Source organism: Spea bombifrons, chromosome 2, assembly GCF_027358695.1.
Source record: "Spea bombifrons isolate aSpeBom1 chromosome 2, aSpeBom1.2.pri, whole genome shotgun sequence".
Classification (NCBI taxonomy): domain Eukaryota; kingdom Metazoa; phylum Chordata; class Amphibia; order Anura; family Pelobatidae; genus Spea; species Spea bombifrons.
In genome coordinates, this window is record NC_071088.1 from 129,739,963 (window position 1) to 129,755,638 (window position 15,676).

General features: G+C 41.6%; 1 protein-coding gene across 2 annotated transcripts in view; it reads right to left on the reverse strand.

Moving 5' to 3' along the window:
- The window catches only part of DYNC2H1 (dynein cytoplasmic 2 heavy chain 1), a 146,519-nt gene that overhangs the window by 102,861 nt on the left and 27,982 nt on the right, over nucleotides 1-15,676 (reverse strand). For both annotated transcript variants that reach the window (XM_053456486.1, XM_053456485.1), the window contains exons 29-51: nucleotides 14,712-14,824; nucleotides 14,509-14,628; nucleotides 14,244-14,382; nucleotides 13,606-13,811; nucleotides 13,159-13,341; nucleotides 11,962-12,144; nucleotides 11,595-11,818; nucleotides 11,383-11,498; nucleotides 10,218-10,417; nucleotides 9,779-10,043; nucleotides 9,358-9,565; nucleotides 8,396-8,525; nucleotides 7,589-7,744; nucleotides 6,883-7,142; nucleotides 6,465-6,711; nucleotides 6,098-6,249; nucleotides 5,465-5,609; nucleotides 4,331-4,433; nucleotides 3,854-4,021; nucleotides 3,194-3,324; nucleotides 1,619-1,867; nucleotides 999-1,107; nucleotides 679-792 (exon numbers count right to left, since the gene is read on the reverse strand). In XM_053456486.1, coding sequence (XP_053312461.1) covers nucleotides 679-792; nucleotides 999-1,107; nucleotides 1,619-1,867; nucleotides 3,194-3,324; nucleotides 3,854-4,021; nucleotides 4,331-4,433; nucleotides 5,465-5,609; nucleotides 6,098-6,249; nucleotides 6,465-6,711; nucleotides 6,883-7,142; nucleotides 7,589-7,744; nucleotides 8,396-8,525; nucleotides 9,358-9,565; nucleotides 9,779-10,043; nucleotides 10,218-10,417; nucleotides 11,383-11,498; nucleotides 11,595-11,818; nucleotides 11,962-12,144; nucleotides 13,159-13,341; nucleotides 13,606-13,811; nucleotides 14,244-14,382; nucleotides 14,509-14,628; nucleotides 14,712-14,824 — 3,921 coding nt within the window. The remainder of the gene's footprint in view (nucleotides 1-678; nucleotides 793-998; nucleotides 1,108-1,618; nucleotides 1,868-3,193; nucleotides 3,325-3,853; nucleotides 4,022-4,330; nucleotides 4,434-5,464; nucleotides 5,610-6,097; nucleotides 6,250-6,464; nucleotides 6,712-6,882; nucleotides 7,143-7,588; nucleotides 7,745-8,395; nucleotides 8,526-9,357; nucleotides 9,566-9,778; nucleotides 10,044-10,217; nucleotides 10,418-11,382; nucleotides 11,499-11,594; nucleotides 11,819-11,961; nucleotides 12,145-13,158; nucleotides 13,342-13,605; nucleotides 13,812-14,243; nucleotides 14,383-14,508; nucleotides 14,629-14,711; nucleotides 14,825-15,676) is intronic.

The following is a 15,676-nucleotide window of genomic DNA, read 5'->3' on the forward strand; positions in this document are numbered from 1 at the left end:
CCTTCTTCAACTTTGTGCTGCATTTATGTGACAAGGAGTAGAATGCCGGAAATATTCTTTATCTATGGATACTGAGATGTGTAACGAAGGACAGCGCTGATTCTAATGCATCCCAGCAATAAACCCTAACAAGGAGTTCCTCTCTGGGACTCGCTATAGGGGAGCCGACCGTGTAAGCAGGATTACGCACAGACAGAAAGGAAGAGCTTCTGGGACCCAAAACGGTACAAAATGAAACGCAAGAGGATAACTAATAACATTACAGTATATAAATGTGAAAGTGCTAGAAAGGTATAGAGGAGTCAGGGAGATGTTTCAGGTGACATTGCCGCAAAAGACAAGGTCAAGAAGCAGGGGGAAAAAAATGGGCAAACAAGATAGGCTGAATGGCTCGTAACTGCTGTCCACGTCTATGTTCCCATGATTATACCTCCAACCTGAGTATCAGTACTGTGAGGTGATGTACGATAGTAAGGTAATGGATAATGTTTTAAGTGTCTTCTTTGTATTGTATTGTATTACATTTTTGTACTTTTAGAAATGAAGCTCATTGCAGCAAGGCTGTTTTCTGCAGATTGTGGATAATAACCTGCGTAACCAATTCATTTTATATCCTAGACACTACTCACCAATCTATCACTTCTATCAAACCATACGCAGAGGTGCTTATATACTTACTATGGGTAAAATAGCCAAACACGGGTCCTGTGAAGCCCTCTTCAGATGCTTGGTCCTTCAATGGAGACAAAAGCGGTTCAAGTTCTTCTACGGTATATAGACCAGGAACCTCACCTGTATTTCAATGAAGAAGAAGAAAAATAATAAAAAATATTGGGTTTATTGTAAAAGGCCTGTAAACAAACGAATGACAGCCGGGAAAGCTCCAAGCGTCATATGGATTGTTATCCAGAGATTGCTTCCTCTTACGCAAAGGGTTATTTTCCCCTAACCAGAAACATGTTAAAAGCCAGATGGCTCAGTAAATCTCAAGAAAATACCTGATGACAACAGGCTGTTGATCATTTCTAAAAATGTAGGATGCACAAACTGATAATCCTCCAGCAGTAACACAACTTGTTGCCCGTCAATCCCAGCCATCTGCAAGACCTGCACAAAACAGAAGTTGGTTACGAGAGACCGTTCTTTCAGAAGATAAAACAGCTTGTGAGCTTTCCAGACCCATAAACAATAATGGATCCCTAATCAAACACATGACATTTTCTAAGGCTGGGGAATAAAGCGAGACGGCAACACGTCACACATGCCATATATCATCGGTAAGTCGGAGAGCAGAAACTGGCGTCAAACATAAATCTAGACTGTTAGCCTTTTAACAATATCGCAATTCTTATGATACAAGACAGGAATTGTCATCGCAAGCCACACCATATGCCTCCCGATTTGGCTTGTTAATGGTAATAAACAGTTTGCTATTCACTTTACATTAAGTCACAGAACTCCAGAGTCACATGTGTGGTGGACAGGTCATCCATGACCCAAAAACTGGCAGGGGATTATGGGATTGCATCTGATCAGCCACCTGTCATGGAAAACTAAGAACTCTCAGACTTTAAAGGGTTTACTAGTAACGTGACCGTGTACCTTAGACGCTCCTTACCTGTTTCAGGTCATTCTTGAACTGTTTTAGCTCGTAGCCCCTGGAAATCTTGGGGGTGAAGAGCACGGCTCCGTGCATGTGACTAACTAGAGACGTGACCGTCCTGCGGCCAACGCCGCTGCGCCCGGCCAGGAGTAGCGAGCCGCCCGGGAAGGTCAGGACTCGGTCTATTCTTGACATGTACTCCAGCACCTCGTGGAACAGTAGGATATCCAGCTCCCGGTTATCACGGCTGTACTGAATGACGCCCTAAACAAATTACAGGAGGTCAGCATAATAGTCTATGGAAAAGGAAACGTACGCCTTCTTTATGTCCTTTAATCTAAGGACTTTATAAAAATATACAGTCTCATGGTACACGTACATACATACATGGCGAGACATACAATAACAAACAAGCATATATAAACTATAGATATGTATCAAGGATTTTACCTACACAGACGCTAGTTATTCTTTAAGCCCCTGCAGCTGGCATGTGTAATGCATGAGAATAAAAACTTTGAACCCAGGGGTGCTGCCCCACAATCATTTAAAACGTATAACCGTACATATAACGTAACAATGGTTCACAAATTACACTTGCGATGAAGCTGCTGAATTATTAGAATATCAGAATAGTGTAATCAGTTCACTAAAGGGAACGCAACCACAATAGCCATGGGTTTTGGCAGCTATGACTCTGGAGTTAATTCTGGGGGTTATTTATTAAAGAGGGGGTTTGTAGAAAAGCTGCAGATTTCCCTTTACATTATGAAGGGCTGACCCCAGTGAGCTTCAGCTGTAAGAATAGCATGGACTGCCCTATGTAAAAAGATATTTCGATTGGGGAGATTTCTTGAACTCCATCACACTGATTGAATGATTAAATAAACAGGGGCATCGTAGCCACCCTTGCAGGAGAAATTGGCCAGGGCTGGTCCTTTACAAAGTATAGTGAATTCAAGGCAAGGAAACCACAGCTCCTGAAATACACTAGAGTGAGGGTGGATTTGTTAGCCCAGGGGTTTTTGCACAAGCGTTAAATATTTCCTTTTTCATGCTCCTTAGCGTCACTATGAAGCTGAACCCAGTGAGCGCCTGCTCTATAATGTATGGTCAGGGAGGTGACTTAGAGAATCTCTCAGTATTAGCTATGCATTATCCATACATAGCAAAGGTGGAGATAACTTCATGCCTCCCAGTTTAGTGAATATACCCCTAAGTTCAATGTAAAGTCTGTGCAGCGCTGCAGGGGCCCGTCTTCGCCTACCACTTTCTGAATCACATCCAATGAAGTTCACAAGAAAACTCGAACACATAAATCTATTCTGCATTTTAGGATATTGATTGTGCTGTGTTTTTGAGATAAAATAGAATGCATAAACCTCACAAATTGTTGATTTTATGAATCAGCCATTATTCCCATATGTTGCTAAACGACACGTATAAAGTGCTGCCCCCTGCAGTATGTGTGATGTATAAACCGAAATCCAACATACTACATGGCAGCTTTTAACGTGGGATGTACTGTTTAGCAACAAAAAAAGTATGTTATGTCAAGACTAATAGAAAGTGCATCCAAAGCCCACAAACCTTTTTAATAATATCTTTTAAATCCGCAGAGTTCAATCTTCCAAGTGGCCTTCCATGCGGGGGTAACGATTGTCCTGGTGCAAATACCCCTCCGGCCTCATGCAGCGCTCCCCAAGTTACATAAAACAAATCTATATATCAAAGGGATAAAAAATATTGTATATTTGGTTTGATTTAAAACAGACTCATCAATTAAATAAAGCATATATTGCACCACTTTTTTATACTGTATATCATTGTACGGATTCCGTCAATATTCCGTCGGCTTCTATGGTGATGAGACCGCTATTCATACTTTGCACCTGAATCACTTTTTATGACAATCTCCCAACTGGTTTCAAACAAATGAGATATAAAGTATAAAGTAATGCTTATATCACCCCTTTAGGGAGAAAATAGACCAAAAAAATATCTAACTGATTAGCTCTGTGTGATCAGCAACCAGACAGGATCCCCCCAGGGCCATGTTCAAGATAACTTGTGGGGCTTTTGGAACAAGGTATGTTTGTAATAATTTTACCAATTAGGTATTATATCTTACTATGTTACTGAAACATTGTGTTTTGTGCGATCATCACACACCTGCTCAGGAAGCATGGCTTTGATTTATACTGGGTTTATAAATCACAACTTTTAAAAATGCTGTATATACAATCATACCCGTCATGTTGTCTAGGATTTCGGAACCCCAGTCTCCTTGAAGAACAGACATTAAAATGTTGTCAAAAGTATTTAACTCCTTAGTGGTTACGAGTCGGTCACGGAACAATCTGCGGGCTTCATACGCGATAATTTCCAGCACGTAATCTTGAAGCTGTTTTGAAGATCCTTGGAGCAGAAAATAATCTTGTTAAAAGCACGCACTAGCGCACCGGTAAATTAAAGGGACCGCCTCGCCAAACAATGCATTTTAAAGAACTCTGTAAGTATTCTAATATGCATTCTTCAAAAGGCTAGAATAAAGTGCTTAGGAGAAGAAGCTCCACAAAACCCCCTTCAATCCAAACCCCACTCCCCAGAGCCGAGCTACACTCGAGGTGGATGGAGGCGAGTACAGCACTTGGTGCCGGCGGCACGGTATGAGTTCAGCCACAACAGAGGAAATACTAAACCAAGAGAAACAGACAATAAACCTACCGCCAGATAGATCATATCTGAACAGCCCGAGGACCCACTGGGTAAGGATGGAAGGCGTGAAGAGATAATGACTATAATCATCAACGGAGAATTTGGCACGAACCTGCGTGAGAATAAAATAATTAGAAATATTTATCTCACACTTCATAGTACACAGTATGACCTCATCCTTTCAGGCCAATCAGATGCGTTAGACAGAAGAGAAGATCTATTGTTCTCTGGTTCTCTTCACTGTTGGCAGATGTGCTCTGGCTCATAACTCTTAGCCATTGCACCTCTCTAAGCTATCTGTCACTGATCGTATGCCACGAGAATCCCCGCCAGCCACTGCCAGCGATGTATTTACTAGGGGAGCAGCCCTAGGCTTGACACAGGCAGAGACCTCCTCCGCTTGTAGCTGCTTTGTCCAGAAGAAATATGGCCCCCATCACCCCGCACCCTGCCTTAGAAACTTGAGCAGCACAAAGGTTGGTGCAGGCAAAAGCACAAGACCTCCACGGTGTAAATGGGACAGTGACAAGGGAGGTCTCTGATTTCCCCTGCGGCCCACCAGGAAGAATGATAGCCCAATATTATCATCTCCCCTGGGTAAAGCGGCCCAGGGACTGCTGCAGCGCCTCGGACCTGCTGCCCTATGCCTGGGCAAGAATACATTCTCTCTACTCTGCTAGAAAATCATCAGCTACAATTCTTTTTCGGAGAGTGGGAGGGTGTATAAACTGAAACATTGAATTTGATGGATGATAAGAACAATTTGGGCCATCAAGTGAGTAAAAACTCCCGGTAAAATAAAGATTCCATACGTTACATCTAAGCCTCTGACCCTCTAGTTTTAGGTTATGGCCTCTTGTTCTAAATAAGCTTTCTACCAGTTCTTCGTTAAATGCCTTCATATTTTTAAATGTATCTACCGTATCACCTCTCCCATCCACTTCAAGCATACATATTGAGATCCATTACTCTTTCCTGCTAAACGGGGACTTGTATGCATGATAAATTTAGTTGCTCTTGTTGCTCTTTCCAAAATGTCAATATCCTTCTGTATTTGCCCACTTTCAGTAAAGGGGTAAAAGGTACTGACAGGAGAAAAGTGCAAAGTGAATTTATGTTTCATTTAACATTTTAACTAGTTACCTGCTCATAAACTTGGACCATAGATCCCGCTATCTGCTGGATTTTTGCCAGCGAGCGCCACGTTGGGTGATTCTTTAGGCTTCTGTGAATAACGGGCTCCAGATACGAGCTGCAAATAGTTTGAAGTTGTTCCCGTTCGGGATAACTGTGGATTGGGATTAAAAGAATAAAAATATGTACACCTACTGTCTAAATCTATATTATCTATACTTAAACAGTGTATTTTTTGGAGGAAAGGATTAAATAAATTAGATATTTATACTCCATACGCATTGGAGACTTACAAGCCATCAGTAGCTTCCTTAAGCACAACGAAAAGCGGTTCCACTAGAAGAAGAGTGTTTGTGACATCTTTTAGTGGAAAGACGACTGCTGGGTAGGTACTAGTTGATCTATATCCATTTTTAATATAATCAGTACAGGGAACAAATAAAAGACTGATTTATGAGACCGGCACAGGACTTTTACATTTGGTACAGCTGGATATTGACTCCAGTGGTATCAGTCCTCTGCAAAGCAAGCAAAGGGGATAACAAGACGATGATTAAGATATATGAATTGGCAGACCCATGGGTGCAGCCTGCGCACAGAACTAACGAGGGTCTAAAATAATACGGGACTGTAAATACTCACTCCACAATACATATACGGACTACCGATGTGAACCTAGTGGTCAGCTTGTGTCGTCCTAGGGTGCCTCCAGCAGACATCGAGGCCACAATCTGAATATTTTCCAGCCCAACCCACTCAAGGTTATCATCATAGAAGCCGTGGTACGTCAAAACCTTTTTTTGTTGCAAGAAAAGAAATAGAAAACTAAAACACAGAACTATAAGTAGCATTTACAAATTAGATTCATCAACACATGTATCAAATCATAGTAGAATAAAAAGTTTTTTGAGCTGGACCTGAATTACTATTTACTTCTTTCTTTGGATTGACTACAGTTTATTACTTTCGTTTATTTACAACATACAAATAAACCTGGCAGCGAACGTACCTGTTGTAAAAACGCAACTAAAGTGTTGGTCCCCCATTTGTCGGGTTTGGGTAGGTTAATGTCTTTTAGGTAAAGCACCAGCCTCTCGCAGTCCTTTGGTCTGTAGACTCGGCCGGTGTTGGTGCTGAAGACCACACAGGTCTGGGTAAGCTTTTGCAAGACGTGACGGGGGGATGTCTGTGCGCTGCAATGAACCGTAGCGATCTGAGTGGAACGAAGCTGGGAGAACGCGTAGCGCAGGAGCATCCTAGAAAAAAAAATAATAATTATAATCTATATATTTACTCGCAATTTTCACAGTACAATGCGTGTTTTTTCTTTATTCTCAGGCCATCACTAAATACTATTTGGGTGTAATTTAGGTAATCTTGCCCTTGTCCCCAATCAGTCTCATCATAAAGTTTGGTTCCTGCCTTACCCTTTTCCGCAACCTTCAGGACCAACTAATATAAATGGTTGTTTAGTATCGGAGCCCAGCCAGGGTTTGAAATAATCGAGTCCTCTCTGGATATCGGGCGTCCTGATAACCGGGAGAGCCTGAGGATTTCGGAAGTCTTCGATTGTCAGGTTGTCGGGTTTCTCGAGGACGTACGATTCCAAGCGCCCGGCTTTGGGGTTATAGTAGGTGTCCAAGGGTTTGCGGGGATCAGGTGGTGATTCTCTAGCCCAACTGAAAACCTACAGGAAAAGAACGGAACGGGGAAAACAAACAGTTACTAGGTGTTAGCAGCAAAATATAATTAAAGTGAGAATAAATGACACTCATGTGTTTAGTCTTTTAAATATTTATTCTATATCCTATATATATATATACACACACATGTATTGTGATGACAGAAAACCAATTGGCCAATCTAGTCCGCCTTTTTAAATTGTTTTTAACCCTTTAGGGCGACTATATGTACAGCCCAAGCTTTTTTTGAACGTCTTTAGTGTGTTTGTCTGTACTACTGGAAGTCTGTTCCAGGTATCCACTACCCTCCCGGTAAAATAGAATTACCCTTCACCCTTCCAACCTCTAGCTTCAAATCACAACCTCCAATTCTGGCATTTAACATTTAATATTACGTGATAAATTGCTGGTGACAGAGACACATTAAGTTCTTCCTTGAACTGTAAATTACCTCTTTTGCAAATTCGTTCCTTGATTTCATGCTGAGATTCCCTCCGAGTCCACGGATGAGACTGACGACAAACTGACTGCGATCCGTGCACCCGTGAAGGTGCGACAATCCATTCATAACCGTTCCAATGAGACTGGTCTCTACCACAAAGTCATTCTATGACACAAATTAAAGGATAATTGTAATAGCACTTCTATATATATATACACACACACACGCTATAATGCATAACATAGCTGCATGGTCCCTTTAAATTTGAGTGGTCTGTTTTGCAGAAGCATAAGGGGATTCTGCAGAATCTCCCCAAATCTTTGCCCCTTTCCCCACCCCTCAGCTACGTGCCCCGCAGGATTTGCATTCGACTGAATGCTTCTCCCAACAAGCGATGAACTCACCTTCGGTCATATCCAGAGCACAAAGTGTTCCTATTGATTTTAATGCACTGATTGGCTGCTTAAGCTGTCAATCTGTGAAAGGAATGCTCCCATCGGAAGAAGTTTACTGCGACTGATTGACAGCTTAAGAAAGAAGATGTTTCAAGCTTGGCTGGATATTAATTTTTTTTTAGAAAAGCATTTTTTTTTTTTTTTTTTATATGCATTCTTCTACAGCAGGGGAGTCAAGGACATTAGACTTTCCCTTTAAAGAGTAAAAGAGAAAATACCAAATGATATGTTTGCTATGATATGATATCCAAATTGCTTTACTACATGTATACATGAAAGCCAAATCGGCTGCACAGGTGCGTTTGAATTAACATGGAATGACATGGAAAATCTCCAAAATGCCCACTGCAAGTGAATTTACCTGTTTAAGGACCCAGTTTAATCCCTTTTCAAAATAGTCTCCAATCCAATTTTCCAAGTTATGTCGGAGGTTCTCGGGCTGTCCGCGGAGCCACGATCTTATCAGAGAGTTCAGATCTGTGTTCTCATCACTTTTCAAAAACAAGAAGAAAAAAGATCTGGTTTAATAGAGAAATTAAAAAAGGCAAAGACAAAATGGACCAATTTGGTTTTATGTAGCATAACGTCCCAATTCATCATTATATTTGTCCATTCTCATTTGTTAGCTAAAGACCACCGAGCCCTGCGATAGAGGATAAACGTTACCTACGCTACCATTCGTTTGTCACCCGAGCCGCCGGCTTACGTTATCGACAGGCCTCAGGCAGCTATGCCTATTCTTTAAAAAAGTTTCAATGCTATTTGTGGTTTTATTTTTGGGCAGGGCTCTAGTTCAAGGTTCTTCAAACATGGAGACACTCGGTCAAGGCTGTGCCCCACGTCCCAACAGGTGAGGTTTCACGTGTTCTTGCAGATCCTTCAGGGGTCTATTCACTAAAGACTGGGTTGGTAAGAGAGATGAACCTTTCGGCTACCCGATATCATTAAGTGCACACTGTAGTAAGCATCTTCTGGGTAGCCGAACAGGTTCATCTCTCTTACCAACCCAGTCTTTAGTGAATAGACCCTCCACTAATGAACATGGAATTACAGAGGAAGGTGGGATCAAGGTGGGAAAAGATAACTCAGATAAACTGTATGATTAGCAAGATGGTTGTAAATGCTGAACAGTACACACAAAACCACACATTGTATACAAATCTCACCAAAATGCACAATTTCAATTTGGAGGGAAAATTCAGGCAATTTTTAATTTAGTGGCCTATTTAACAGGACAGAACAGGACGAGGGCTCAACATGTTTACACAACAACTATAGCCAGCTTTATAAATTACTTAACGTTACTAAAAAACGTCATCTCACCTTAAGAAAATCATTCCCATTCTCGATATGGTGGCAGGAGAAGCGCTGCTTAGGTCGTGGGTTTCAAACACAAAGTTTACATTGGGGCCAAACTGAATCCTCTCTCCGCTAGGCATGGTCAGAAGGCGATTGTCATCAAGGACAGAATTCAAAGACTCAATCCACTCGGGGTCAATGTCGCCATCGCAGATGATCCAAGAACTCATTTCTGCAAAGGACAACAAAAAAGTTCACATTGCAGACCTCTAAAGCAACAACGTTTGATGTGAACACAGACTAGGAGGTACAACGGTGCAGAAAAAGTAGTGGACATCTGGAATAACTTTCCAAGGAATGTGGAAGGTGCTAACCTAACCGGAGAAATAAGAATGTCTGGGATTTGTATAAGGGCGGTGTTAGGGTTATATGTTGAGCGACATACCTTGAGGTTCTCGCACTACTTGACGGGCGCTGCTTGTCAGAACGCCATCCGACCATTCTCTGGTGTCCATGTCTATGTGGCCGAGTAGCTGGTGTCTCGGCATGGCCTTCGGGTTCATGGTGTACTGTTTAACCACCTTTCCCGTCTTGCCAAGTGCCGCTCGCAACATGCGCCATAGAATTGATTTGCCGGCACCGCTTGGCCCGACGATGACCACCCCCATTCTCTGACGCAGTTGTTCATATAGTTCCAGAGCTTTTTTAATCTGAGAAACAATAACCAAGGTGCAGGTTTTAAGGCATTTTACACACTGACAGATCAATCATGGTGGTTTATTTTTCCAGCGACCAGCCAACTGCATTGGTGCTTTAGCGGACCTTTTTGATGGTTTCTATCACAGATCCAAACACAAAAGACTTCTCGTTGTGCTCAGTTTTACCTGACTTGGAATGATTTCTAAATTTGCTTCCTCAAACACCTGCTGCAGAGCCATGTTTAGTTCCAGGTATTCTACGTCTTTAAAATCGATTCCGGGGAAGACATCTTTAATTAGGGCATCACACCGCGAGCAGTCGGCAAACGTAAGCTTTGACATGGTATTGAGTCGCAGGGCTTGTACCACAATATGACTTTCGCCAACTGAAAAACAAACGTTTATTGGTATATATGAAATCAACGTATACCTTTCTGAAATACAAAACGTATGTATTGTTAAGGCAGAAAAGAAAAATGGAAGACGCAGTTCACCTCGAGTGCCCTTAGAAGGCAAAACGTCGGGATATGATACTCTATCCCAGCTCTCAGCAACAAGGAAGGCAGCATCCATCTATCCCATTGTCTCGCAACCAAATAATTGCAAATTGCTATCTATTGTAGTGTTTGATATTTTTTTTTTTAAGGAATCTGCCTATAAAGCTAGCCTGTATATCGTGCGTAGATCACTCTGATGTTGACCAATGCGTAGATCACTCTGATGTTGATGTTGATCAATTGACATTAATACTTCAAACACATATATATGCTTCTTAGTGTTCAGTCACCTCAAACTTTTAAACCTCAAAGCACACACAGGATAGCTAGCCATGGAGAAATCGTTATAGGATTCCTAAGCGTGAGTGTTGTTAGGACTGCTGAGTTACTCTAATTCGTGCCGCGTGAAATCTGTTACACAGCAGGATAAAGCATATGGAGATGAAAGGTAAAACTGATAACCCTGTATCTCTCCGTACACGCTGAAGCCGGGGATAGAGAGAACACAAACCGCTCTGTACGCTAAAAGAACACGTCACAGACGGACAAGCGAGGGTCACTGGTGATAAATGTGAAATATCTAATATATGATCACCCTATTCAGCGGACATTTGGAAAGCACAGCCTGTATCACACAATACAGGGGCATTCTCAATGTCACATGACATGGGCACGTTTAAAGGGCCACCTGTGTGTACAATGGTGTTTAGCAGTACCTCATCACCAATTTACACTACGATCAACATACAGTGTTTTCAGAGATGAGGTAAACACAACAGGACCTAAGTGTGGTTTTGAGCTATACGTTCAATATATAAAGAGCTCGGTTATAAATAAAAACTACTTAAGCTTACTATTCATTTTTTCTCCACTTTTTTTCTGCAGATGAAGAAGGTTCCCGCATCCCTTGAGAACCGTCTTTAGGGCGCGTAAGCCCCAGTCGTAATGCTGTTGAGGTGTCAGGAGTTCCCTGCAAGAAAAACATGAGATTACCAGTAAAAAAAGAACCCACCGACTGAGGGCAAGAGCAGATCCGCGCAGTCTTTGGGCACCGGCAATGTCCTACCTAGCCAGGTTAAATATGGCTACCAGCTTTCTACCCAAAGCCTTGGCTTCCTTAAAACCTTCCGAGTAGAGGATCACTTCGGCAATAAGTTCGTTGTCAGGGCGAGACATGGCTACAGGGCGGAAAAGCTGCTTCAAGTTATCCGGAAGCTTCTGTCGCCCTCCGTAACCTTTTCCAGCAGGGTTCATGGTTATGAAAATTCCAGAATTAGGATCCAGATCAACCTGAAGCATCGGAGAAAACACGGGCCGAGTTACTAAGCAGACATATTGACAACGGTCCTGTCCAGAGGAAAAACAACCAATACCAAACAGAAAGCTAGTAATCATACAACGAAGCGAAAATATAGAAATATTTCCTTCCTTACCTCTTTCCCTAGCAGTTCACATGAAGATTTATGGTTCTTCAGAGCATCTTGGATGGTCTGAATTTGCATAGACACAGCCGAAAGCACCGCTTCTTCTAGTCTATTAAATTCATCAAAGCAGCCCCAGGCGCCACACTTCCCGAGGCCGACAAATATCCTTCCCATGGACTTTACATCAATGCCCTAAAACCAATAACAACAACGATACGCATGTTGATTGGCATTTATACACCACGGCAGCCTAATTCACCTTCCATAATTGCCAGCAGGGATTAGTTAGTAAAGGATTGAATATTTCTGTGTGAAGAAATATATAATGGACTCACTGGCTAAACTTGGCCAGATGCCTCCTTGCAGATATCCCCTGTGCTTGTGAGCCTGTTTAGATCTTCAACGCTATTAAAACCCAGATTGGAAATTGAAAAATATACAGCCACAGACGCTGACAGCAGTGCTAGTAATCACTGATCCAAACCGTATGTTAAGCATACATTGTATACAACAATTAGTAAGAAAGTAACATGGAACAGCCGCCCATCAGAAGTGGTAGAGGCTAATACATTGAGGAAGAGGAGACCATGTTCTGATTAAGGTCTGAGTCTTTACATGGGCAGAATAGATGGGCCGAATGGGTCTTATCTGCGGTCGGATTCAATGTTTCTATGTTGTGTTTTGTTCGCATTGCAGTAAGCGCATGTCTACTTAGCACCATGATATAAACGCACAACGTTTGAGTGATTTCCCACACGTGTCATTTGGCAGGAGGTTATTTACATCTTTACTCCGACCATGTACTCGACTCAATCGACGCCATCAGTGTTATTTTATGGCACTGACATTAAAGGGAAATTGGCGGTTTTTGACTTTGTGCATTTATGAAGGATTTGTTTTTTTCAATTAGGCTCTAAAATCAATCAGGTGCACCGCGGCTAATATAATCCTTTCAACTGGAAGTTTAAATGGTTAGCTCTATGGAACACATGTGAGGTTTCATATACATTGCACAGATCTTATGAATATATCAAAATCTGGGTTGGTGGCAAATATTTGTTCTGATGATGGAGAGAAGGTCAGGGTCAAAATGATGTTCTAAATCGCGTATTTTATCATTTCTACTTCAGTTTCAGTAAAGTACGCATTTAAATTCTGTTCAAAAAGATTTTTTTACACCCGCTATACATCGCCACAGCTTTTTACCTCATCACAGTTGAAAACCAAAACTTGTCTTCCAAGAAGTCCACCCAAAGCCTTGACGGACTCCGTTTTGCCGGTCCCCGCTGGGCCGTAGGGATTCCCCCCAAGACCCATCTTGATGGCCTGAGTCAGCGTTAGGTAGCATTTGTCGGTCAGTGGAGTATAAACCAGTTTTGGAGCATTGCCCTGGAACGGGATTAGATGGAACAGTTTGAACAAATGTTGTTTTAGACAAATATGTGAGTGGAATGAATATCAGCGTCAGTATTTATTACTGGTTACTTCAACAATGTTAACTCCTTCTCTTCTAGTCACAATTTTCATTGGAATCCAATGAATCAATCTATGACCAACTCTTTTTTCCATTTGTAGTCCTTTTTATTTACACTAATTAGCAATTCATTTGGAGGATTTCAGAGCTGAAAGTCTAGATTCGGACAATAAACTCACCTGATATTCGTAGGTGTACTGCATTTCCGCATCGACCATCTGTACGTAGCACATGCTGTCGGGCTTCATGTAGAATCTCAGCTGCTTCTTCCACACCCAGTCTTCCGTGCTGCGTACCTGGGCTCGGTTTAATGTCTTCACCACGTCAATGTTATGGATCACATCAAGGATAAGAGCCTTTAACTTCAGCTCAAGGATTCCTGCATCTTCAAAAAGAAAAATGTACAGCACCTTAATAAAAGCTAAACCGAGTAAAAAAAAAAAAAAAAAAAAAAAAAAAATTATATACCTATATACATATATATATACACATACATACATACATACATATATACATACATACAGAAAAGTAACACTAATGCAAATGAGAAATCAGCACTTCTAATTTCGATGTTAACATAAATATCCCAGTCTTTCGGTGAGATAAAGTGTTGCAGACACAGAGGAGAAGATCTCGTGTTAAAATGAGTTTCGAGCAGGCATCCCTTTGGTGGGAACCAACAACCTATTCCACGATTGCCTCTGGACCTGTAGCTCATCCTTCTATCAGTGGCCGGCTTATTTCACCTGGAACTTTGGGGAACCTTCTTAAAGTGCAGGATTTTAGTGTTATGCTTACCGTCAATGGTTTTACCTACCTGCACCTTTCGTATTATCAATGCTGGTGTAGTGCTCCAGTTTAGCCGCCAGTTCCAGCTCGATCTCATGCAGGCTGCCTCGACGGATGGCATTCTCCACATCTTCAGTGAACTGAATTTGTTCGGCTAGACACAGAATCTTAGAACAAAAAGGAAAAGCAACGTAAAAGCACTAGGAGCCCAATCCCTACCAACTAGATGTTAGCGTGTCCTGTGGACGGCAATCAAACGCAGATAAAAAGCCAAGCATTAACCGGATACTTACTTGGGAAGGAAATCGCAGAGGATCAATGATGCCCTGGGCTCTTTTGCCTGTATTAACACAATCTACTAGTAGCATCTGCAAAGTGGCTTTCATCTGTGTGGCTAAATTGCTTAACCAAACCTGCGAAGCACAGAAACCATCACGTCAACTGAAAGAATCCATGAACGGCCTTCTCCTGGACAGGTCACTCTGGTGGGTCTCACCTCAACATCACTAGAAATGGGCACCATGCTTCTCAAAGGAACAACTTCTCCTTCCAGGGATTTCATGGCAGTTATGTTCTTGAAGTCATCGTCAAAAGTGACGCTGTTCACTCCTAAACGATTGGAAGGTAAGAGAGAATATTTACTTTGCTAAGGGTCGGGAGGCAGAGCCATCGCATATGATACCTGCGATGGGCACTTCATCAATATGTTCTAATCTGCTATGAAGAGCAGACTTTTATGTGTAGTCGTGCACACGCAAGGGTAAACATATATTTGAATGGATTATGCCAATCAGGGAGTAATAAAACGTCCCACTCGACGCAGCTGGGAATAAATTCATGTCAATATTTAAATGAAAGAATATAGAAGCGAAACGATATGCTGTAATTTTTTTTTTTTATTTATGGTATCAAATTGAGTGCTGCCTTATTCCCGGTGCTAATAAACCGCAGCAGGTCTGCCACTGGGATCTTTCCTCTCATTAATCATACAAAAACGCAGAAACGTTTAAAAAACTTTTTCACGATCCATGGTATCAGCCTTCTTTAGGTGTCCTCAGCAAAAATTTATGAACAAAATAACATTTTACTTGATTAAAGGATTATTTCTGGGGAGTGTTGAGTAGTCTAACAGAGGAGATACTGGCATCCTTTAATTTGTGTCTATATATATATATATATATATATATATATATATATATATATATTCTAGATTTTATCAGCTCCTTAGGGGGAGACCGGCAGTCTTTTAATATGTTTTAAGAGGTCGCATAGAAACTAAAGCCAAAGAAAAGTGACTTTTCTTCTCCCAAAAATGTGTGGTTTTGTAGGGGTCCCTTTTGGACTCATGTACTGAGTAAAGGAGTTTTTTTTGACCAGCTCTTTATTCACCACTTGGTGCTACATTGTTTAGCTTCCATCGAACAACTTGCTTTTTGTTGACCCGAAGTAACTATTGAAAAT